The 9,036-nt window shown below is 44.7% G+C and overlaps 1 protein-coding gene across 1 annotated transcript; it reads right to left on the bottom strand.

The window, feature by feature from the left end:
* On the bottom strand, positions 1,162-2,624 carry LOC102180074 (zinc finger and SCAN domain-containing protein 4). The gene is made up of 3 exons (XM_018063258.1): positions 2,238-2,624; positions 1,952-2,117; positions 1,162-1,859 (listed from the first exon to the last, which is right to left on the bottom strand). The coding sequence occupies exons 1-3, from the start codon at positions 2,622-2,624 to the stop codon at positions 1,162-1,164; spliced, it is 1,251 nt and encodes a 416-aa protein (XP_017918747.1).

The raw sequence follows: 9,036 nt of genomic DNA, 5'->3' as shown, positions 1-9,036 counted from the left end.
TTCAGAATTGTTTTTTGTTTTTTTTTAAAGGAGGGCTTCTCTACATTTATCTGGAGCATGTACACATTATCTGGGCTCAGGTAGCTCTCCCTTCTACGGAAGCGTCAAGGGAATCGGAGAGGTGTCACATTTACCCAGCAGAACGCCCCATTCCAGAATCAGGCATTTCTACGTAGCACTTTCCAGTTTCTCAGTGAAACTCAATCCTGATTTCCTACTGGATACAGTTCACAAATGTATGCCAAGCCTTGGCTGTACACAGAATCCACTTTTTCCAAAGTGAACTTTCAAACTGATTCTGCAAGTAAGCTCCCTCTACTGGAAGAAATGAAGGGAACACACTGGACTTTTCTGGCACTTGCTAATAAAATTGCATCCTGCAGCTTTCAGTACCAGTTTTATTTAGGTCGTTCACCTATCAAATTTTAAGACACTGAATTTAAGAAATGATTATATATCTTTTAAATATAAAGGGCTCCTTTCTTTGGTTTGGCTTCTTTTCTGAGTTTCCCTCTCTGCTCACCTTTTCTAGGTGCCTGCGGCTGCACTCGAGGTAAGGGGTGTGAGTGGAGGACAGGAGAGCAGGCAGGGAAAGCCTGATAGCAACACTGCGAGCCGGTGTTTGTGTCCTGGGCTTGGAACTCACTGTCTTCTCACATAAGGCACATGTTGAAAGTTTAAAGAATAAACACCAATATAACACATCCATTCATTTGTGAGACATTTATTGGTTATTTGAAATGTTCCAGACACTTTTCTAGGCAACCAAGGTACTTAAGTGAACAAAATGGAGAAACTCCCTGCCCTCCATAAACTTGCATTTTAGGAGAGTGAAACAATAAATGGAAAATACAGTTAGAAAATTCTATTTAACATTTTAAAATTTTATTTCTTTTGTTTTCTATTTTTTTATTTGTACTTTTTTTGGGCTGTATTGTGCAGCATTTGGGATCTTAGTTCCCTGACCAGGGATGGAACCCATGCCCTCTAGTGGAAGCACAGAGTCTAAACCACTGGACTGTCAGGAAAGCCAACACTTTTTTTCTTTCTTTTAATTATTTTTATAAAGTATATTCTAAATAGAGAAATACTATGGAAATCTACATATTCACATACATATCTATATGCATTACATTGGGGCTGTAGCCAAGGAAGCTTAATTTAGTGTGGAGCACTTTTGAGGGTCGTTTTCTGGTGAAACCTAAGATGGCGGTGGTAGGTGGAGGACTGGCGGAAGCGTCTCTGGCAGAGGGAACACTCATAGGGCTTCTCTCCCGTGTGGGTTCTCTCATGAGCCCGAAGGTTGGTTTTGTGGGTGAAGGCCATTTCACATGTGCTGCACACAAAGGGCTTCTCTCCTGTGTGAATCCTCTGATGCACATGGAGGTCGGATGCCTGGAAGAAGCCTTTGCCACACTCGGCACAAATATATGTTCTCTCATTGTTGTGTCTCTTTTGGTGAATTCTGAACCGAGAGGAATGCCTGAAGGTCTTGGGACATCTCTCACATCTGTATACTTCTGGGGCTCTATGGGATCTTTCCTGGTGTTCCTCACGTGCAGAAGTCCCCTCAGAGCTCTGGCGGATAGAAACAGGCTCAGGGGTGACCTGGTCTGGTTCCACTTCCATGAGGACATCTTGAGAGCAGGGTCCTTTCAGGGATCCGTCCTGGGGCCTGGAGGGGCCTGGACCTGCTCCTCTTCTGGAGCTTCGTGGATTCTCCAGAGAAACACCTCCTTCTTCCAGCCTCGGATGTTTCTCTTCTTGGACAATGATTAGGGAAGGTATTTGATTGCTTGGACTAGTAATACTGCCTCTTTTCACAGAAATGTTGTCACCACTTTCTTTATCTTCATTTCCTATAGGGGGCAAAAAAGTGACTCAGTGAAGTTATACCCAAGAAAGAGCCCACATGGGCCACCCCTCTGGGACCTGGGCTCTGCCCACTCACTTTGTCCTGTTTCCAGGGATGTATCTTGAGGAGTCCAGGAGGGTGTCCCTGCATTCTCTCTTGTTGGGGTTCCTGTTGATAACTGTTTGGTGAAGTGAATGATGACTTGTCTTAAGGGCATATTCTCACAAAAGAGGGCTTCCTGCCCCTGCATGTTCACATGGACCTGTGAATGACACCTGGTTACTGTCTGTAACAGCTCTTCTTTCTCCGCCCCCAAGCAACTCCAACTTCTTATTTCTAACACTCCCATGCCCCTCCCCCTGTGCTCAGAACCCCTACTTACTAAGCCGGGCATCTTCATGCCATCATCTGTCAGATCCTCCATGAGTCTCTCCAGGTTCCTGCCACTTGCATTCCATTTCTCCTGTAAAGTGGACCTGTCACTGCAGTTCCCATTGATTATAAATTGTTCCAGGACCAGACGAGAAATTATTTCATCCTTGCTGTGTTTCTCTGGCTGCAGCCACGAGTGAAATAAGTGATAGAGTCTTTGCAGTTCCTGTCTTGCACTTAAGTTATTGCTGTCTCGAAGTAAGTTGAGCTGAGTGCTGGGGAACTCAGGGATTCCCTCTTCCTCCTGGATGGCAGATCCTTGGGTGGGTGAATTTTCTGACCCAGGACCCCTCCTGGATGGTTCCCCTTCAAAGGAGATTCTGAGGTCTGAAGCCATTCTTAAGAAGACTTCTCAGAGAGCTGCAACTTAAGGGATTCAGTCTCCACTGATTTGTTTCTCAGGCAATCTCTTTCAACAACCGGTAGATGTTTAAGGACTGCAAACCTAGAGGCAGAAGAAATATGTAGTTAAATACAACACTGTCATAGTTGAAAATAAATAAAATCCAGGTTCAACTGAGTTCATGGACCAATTCTACTGGACATTTAGTGAATAAATGAATGGAGAAAATGGCAACATTATTAGTAATCCCAGAAATTTAAAATAAAAGAACAAGCTACAAAATCACTACCTCCCAGAAGCACTAGAAGAAAATAGTTAGCTGTGGCATGGATTGGAGGACCTGGAACTCTCAAACACTGCTGGTGAGAACTCACATTGGAAATGCTTTGATTCAGTTCAGTTCAGTTCAGTCGCTCAGTCGTGTCCGACTCTTTGCGACCCCATGAATCGCAGTACACCAGGCCTCCTGTCCATCACCAACTCCCGGAGTTCACTCAGACTCACGTCCATCGAGTCCGTGATGCCATCCAGCCATCTCATCCTCCGTCATCCCCTTCTCCTCCTGCCCCCAATCCCTCCCAGCATCAGAGTCTTTTCCTATGAGTCAACTCTTCACATGAGGTGGCCAAAGTACTGGAGCTTCAGCTTTAGCATTGTTCCTTCCAAAGAAATCCCAGGGTTGATCTCCTTCAGAATGGACTGGTTGGATCTCCTGGCAGTCCAAGGGACTCTCAAGAGTCTTCTCCAACACCACAGTTCAAAAGCATCAATTCTTCAGCGCTCAGCCTTCTTCACAGTCCAACTCTCACATCCATACATGACCGCAAGAAAAACCATAGCCTTGACTAGATGGACCTTAGTCGACAAAGTAATGTCTCTGCTTTTGAATATACTATCTAGATTGGTCATAACTTTTCTTCCCAGGAGTAATCATCTTTTAATTTGATGGCTGCAATCACCACCCGCAGTGATTTTGGAGCCCCAAAAAATAAAGTCTGACACCGTTTCTACTGTTTCCCCATCTATTTTCCCATGAAGTGATGGGACCAGATGCCATGAGCTTCGTTTTCTGAATGTTGAGCTTTAAGCCAACTTTTTCACTCTCCTCTTTCACTTTCATCAAGAGGCTTTTTAGTTCCGCTTCGCTTTCTGCCATAAGGGTGGTGTCATCTGCATATCTGACGTTATTGATATTTCTCCCGGCAATCTTGATTCCAGCTTGTGCTGCTTCCAGCCCAGCGTTTCTCACGATGTACTCTGCATAGAAGTGAAATAAGCAGGGTGACAATATACAGCCTTGATGTACTCCTTTTCCTATTTGGAACCGGTCTGTTGTTCCATGTCCAGTTCTAACTGTTGCTTCCTGACCTGCATATACGTTTCTCAAGAGGCAGGTCAGGTGGTCTGGTATTCCCATCTCTTTCAGAATTTTCCACAGTTTACTGTGATCCACACAGTCAAAGGCTTTGGCATAGTCAATAAAGCAGAAATAGATGTTTTTCTGGAACTCTCTTGCTTTTTCCGTGATCCAGCGGATGTTGGCAATTTGATCTCTGGTTCCTCTGCCTTTTCTAAAACCAGCTTGAACATCAGGGATTTCACAGTTCACGTATTGCTGAAGCCTGCCTTGGAGAATTTTGAGCATTACTTTACTAGCGTGTGAGATGAATGCAATTGTGCAGTAGTTTGAGCATTCTTTGGCATTGCCTCTCTTTGGGATTGGAATGAAAACTGACCTTTTCCAGTCCTGTGGCCACTGCTGAGTTTTCCAAATTTGCTGGCATATTGAGTGCAGCACTTTCACAGCATCATCTTTCAGGATTTGAAACAGCTCAACTGGAATGCCATCACCTCCACTAGCTTTGTTTGTAGTGATGTTTTCTAAGGCCCACTTGACTTCACATTCTAGGATGTCTGGCTCTAGGTGAGTGATCACACCATCGTGATTATCTGGGTCATGAAGATCTTTTTTGTACAGTTCTTCTGTGTATTCTTGGCAACTCTTCTTAATATCTTCTGCTTGTGTTAGGTCCAGACCATTTCTGTCCTTTATCGAGCCCATCTTTGCATGAAATGTTCCCTTGGTATCTCTACTTTTCTTGAAGAGATCTCTAGTCCATGCTGTAAATAATCTAAGTGTCCAGCATTAAATAGGACAGATTACAGTTAATTGATGTTGAGGCATATTTGATAGACTGCATTCAGGCACTAAACTATACATTTTGTTTCTTCTCATTCATGTTCATTGAAAAGCATTTAAGTATTATCAATACTATTTAGGATGTTGATTACATTTTTGGAAACACTGGTAGATCCTGGAATAGGTACTTATAGAGGACTCCATCCCAGTTTGCCTGGGACTAAAGAGAGAGTTCCTGGGGTGCTGAACTTCCAGTTTTAGTGAGATCTCGGAGGGAGTTATACAGGAATGTTTCTCTGTCAAAATCCACCAAGCCATATACTTTCACTTGTTCTTTTTCCTTTATGTGCATTACTGTTCAATAAAAACAGTCAACCTAACTTAAAATAATAAGGGGGGGGGAGTGGGCTTCCCTGGTGGTACAGTGGATAAGAACCCCCTGTCAATGCAAGGGACATGGGTTCGATCCATGGTCCAGGAAGATTCTCCATGCCATGGAGCCATGAAGCCTGGGTACCATGACTACTGAGCCTGTGTGTTGCAACTACTGAAGGCTGTGAGCTTAGAGCCTGTGTTCCGCAACAGAATAACCCACCGCAATGAGAAGCCCGGGCACCGCAACTAGAGAAAGCCCACGCAGAGCAACAAAAACCCAGTGCAACCAAAAAATAAAAATAAATAAATAAATAGTTCTTAAAAAGATTTAAACAGTAAATGGGGGAACTTCCTTGGTAGTTCAGTGACTAAGGCTCAACACTCTCAATGCAGGGTGTCTGGGCTCCATCCCTGGTCAGGGAACAAGATCCTCCTGAATACCACAACTAAGACCCAGTGTAGCCAAAAAGGAAAGCAAAGCAATTATTTTAAAATAATAAAAGTGAAGTGAAGTCGCTCAGTCGTGTCTGACTCTTTGCGACCGCATGGACTGTAGCCTACCAGGCTCCTCTGTCCATGGGATTTTCCAGGCAAGAGTACTGGAGGGGATAGCCGTTTCCTTCTCCAGGGGATCTTCCCAACCCAGGGCTCAAACCCAGGTCTACCGCATTGTAGACAGACGCTTTACCATCTGAACCACCAGAGAAGTCCTAAAATAATAAATGGAGTCTTAAATAATAATTGGAATTGACTGAACTGAATGAAGACAATGATCTAGTATCAATACAAAGATATTCCTTCAGTCATTATAAGAAAACAAACTATCACAAAAAAAAGGACAATAATAAAAGGACAAAAAAAAATAATAAAAAGGACAATAAAGTGAACGAAACAGGATGCTGGAATCCACAAACATGATCATCTTCTGTTGCAAACTCCTACAGCAGACACAAGAGTCTGCAGACCCAGCCCGCTACACCCTGTATCAGCTTGAAGATACATTCCTTAGAAAAATTTCCCTTTACTTTCACCTCTGTCCCTCTTTTTCCATCAACAATTATCCTTCCTTATGAAAACCATTTGTCTTTGCTTCACTGATATTATCTGTCTCTAACGCCTGTCCTTTTCCATTGGAGTGTAGGATTCAGAGGTGAAGCTTGCATTGCTCAATACTGATTTGTAACTGTAAAGCATATGGTCTGGGCAACCATAGGCACAGGCTTCCCTGGTGGTTCAGAGGTAAAGAAACTGCCTGCCCAGCTGGAGACTCAAATTTGATCCCGGGGTCAAGAAGATCCTCTGGAGGAGGGCATGGCAACCCACTGCAGTATTCTTGCCTGGGAAATTCCATGGAGAGAGGAGCCTGGCGAGCTCTAGTCCATGGGGTCGCAAAGAGTCAGACAGGACTGAGTGACTAAACAACACGGGCTATAGGCACGCCCTGGGGATGTCAAACCAAAGATTAAATCCTCTTACTATATTATTGCTCTGACTTTATTTTCTTTTATTTTTCTATACAATTCACATTTCAAGGATTATTCTTTTTTTTTTTTTTGGCTCAGCCATGGGTCTTGGAATCGAACCAATACCTTCAGCAGTAAAAGTGCAGAATCTTAACCACTGGACTACCAGGGAAGCCTCTGGATTTGAGGTTTTGTTTTGTTTTTTTAAGTAAATTCATGCCACAAGATCAGAAAGTGGGGGTGTTTGTTGGGATTGATAGGTAGGCTTCCAAATACCTAATTAGTTTCTGTTAACTGATATCATGCTTTGTGTCAACCTGACCTGGTGATCTGATCAGATTAGCCACCCTGATCTCATCAACGAATGAGGCAAAGATGATTCTAGGAAAAACCCTGTAGGAGAACGCTGAGCACATCTTTGCCCTCCCCCTAATCAGGGCTTCTGGTTCAGTGATAAAGGATCCGCCTGCCAGTGTAGGAGACAGAAGAGATTTGGGTTCTGTCCTTGGGTTGGGAAGATCTCCTGGAGAAGAAAATGGTAACCCACTCCAATATTCTTGCTTGGAGAATTCCATGGACAGAGAAACCTGGTGAGACAGGCCACCAGGTCTCAGAAGAGTTGGACAGGACTCAGTGTGCCTAAACAACAATGATCCGCTTATCACACCTATTCAGTAAGCCTTTTAAAAATGCGAATCTGCTCAGGTCAGACTCCACTGCTCCACTTAAAATTCCCTCTTGCTCTCGGTGAAAAGCACCAAGTGCTTCCTGGTTCCGCCAGGCTTCGCCTCCACTGGTCCTCACCCCTCCCACCCCACCTTAGGTGTAGTGGCTGGTTATCTGTATCCACGTTCATGGGTTTCTATTTTTTTCCCCCGGTGTAATACCCCTGGGACTCCGTATGAATTCTCTCTCTCTCTTTTTTTTTTTTTTTTGCCCTGTGGCATGTGGGGTCTTAGTTCCCCAACCAGGGATCAAATCCACACTCCATGCACTGGAAGCTTCGAGTCTCTACCGCTGGATGGCCAGAGAAGTCCCATGTGTTCTCTTTGTGGACTTCTCCAGGCATACATAGACCACATGGTCACATTTGCAGACATGCACTCAATTTCACACAAGTAAGGCTGCGGAGCAGCATTATGGCTAAGACTTGGAATTTGAAATTGTCTTATTTAGACAATTGTTGGAATACGAAATTGTCGTATTTTCATCGCAAGAAAAAGAAATGTAATGATGTATGTTGATGGATGTTAACTAGATTTACTGTGGTGATTATTTCCCAATGCATGCAAATATGTCATATGTAGTATGTCTGAAACTAATACAATATATATGGCAATTATATCTCAAGAGAAAACAAAACACAACAACCCTTCCCCCACACCATATTACCAGTGTTTTCAATCTGGAGCCTGGCGTTTCCAAGCTGTGTGACCCCATACATGATAGCATCAGGCTTCCATCCTTGTCATGGGGGCTCTGATCTCTAAGGACACCCAGCTCAGAATTGCCACAAGAGCCAAAATAATTACTACATAGGAAGCGCATGGAGTAGTCACTGGCACATGGCGAGCACAGAGCAAAAGTCTGCTAAGTAACTGACACACACCCTTTCACTTTCAGCCCCACCCTCACCTCAATTAGCCGTGAACCTCCACTTCCATCTGGACCTCCAGGGGGCTTCCCTGGGGGTTCAGCAGTAGACAATTTGCCTGCTAATACAAGAGCCTTGGGTTTGATCTGAGTCACAAAGATCCCCTGGAGGAGGAAATGGCAACCCACTCCAGTATTCCTGCCTGGAGATTCCCATGGACGGAGGAACCTGGCAGGCTCCAGTCATGGGGTCACAAAGAGTCGGACATGATTTAGTGACGGAAAAAAATTAAAAACCATGCCAGGCCCAGATTTTCCTAGGAGAAGTTGGCCTCAGTCGGGCCAGATTTTGCACAGCCTGATCAGTTGTTCCGACAGACTATCCCCCATGCCTGCGAGGCATACCATGTCTTTGTATCTAGGAATTTTCTCCCCAGAGCTATGCGTACAAACACAGAAGCGGGCGCGCGCGCGCGCGCGCACACACACACACACACACGCGCGCGCGCGCGCACGAGATGGCAAAATTTCCTTTTGTTCAGGAAACTCACCTCCCCCAGAAGACTGAACTCCACTCTGGGTGACCCTGAGCTGAAGGCCGAGGACTCTTCCCTGTGTGACTCCCCCTCTGAACTGAGTTCATCTGATGTGCCCTCCCAGGGCTCCTCCCTTTTATAGGATCAAGGCACAGTAATGCATTTAAAGGCCTGATTGGATAGTGTGCCTGTTGATGGGATCTTCATTGGAAGCTTCCTTAGCGGCGGCGCTCAGCTTTCCAGTACAGTATTACATACCAGCCCTTGGCCTGGGGCCGTAGGCCACAGTCAACACATAT

This window comes from Capra hircus, chromosome 18, assembly GCF_001704415.2.
Source record: "Capra hircus breed San Clemente chromosome 18, ASM170441v1, whole genome shotgun sequence".
Classification (NCBI taxonomy): Eukaryota; Metazoa; Chordata; class Mammalia; order Artiodactyla; family Bovidae; genus Capra; species Capra hircus.
The sequence above is the reverse complement of the archived record's forward strand: the minus strand, read 5'-3'. Positions and strand labels throughout refer to the sequence as shown.

Bases quoted from the DNA above. Each gene is read 5' to 3' on its own strand.
- LOC102180074 (XM_018063258.1), bottom strand. From the start codon at position 2,624: ATGGCTTCAGACCTCAGAATCTCCTTTGAAGGGGAACCATCCAGGAGG. The intron at 2,118-2,237 runs GTAAGTAGGGGT...TGTCATTCACAG, and splicing joins GCATGAAGATGCCCGGCTTA to GTCCATGTGAACATGCAGGG. The intron at 1,860-1,951 runs GTGAGTGGGCAG...TGCCCCCTATAG, and splicing joins ATCCCTGGAAACAGGACAAA to GAAATGAAGATAAAGAAAGT.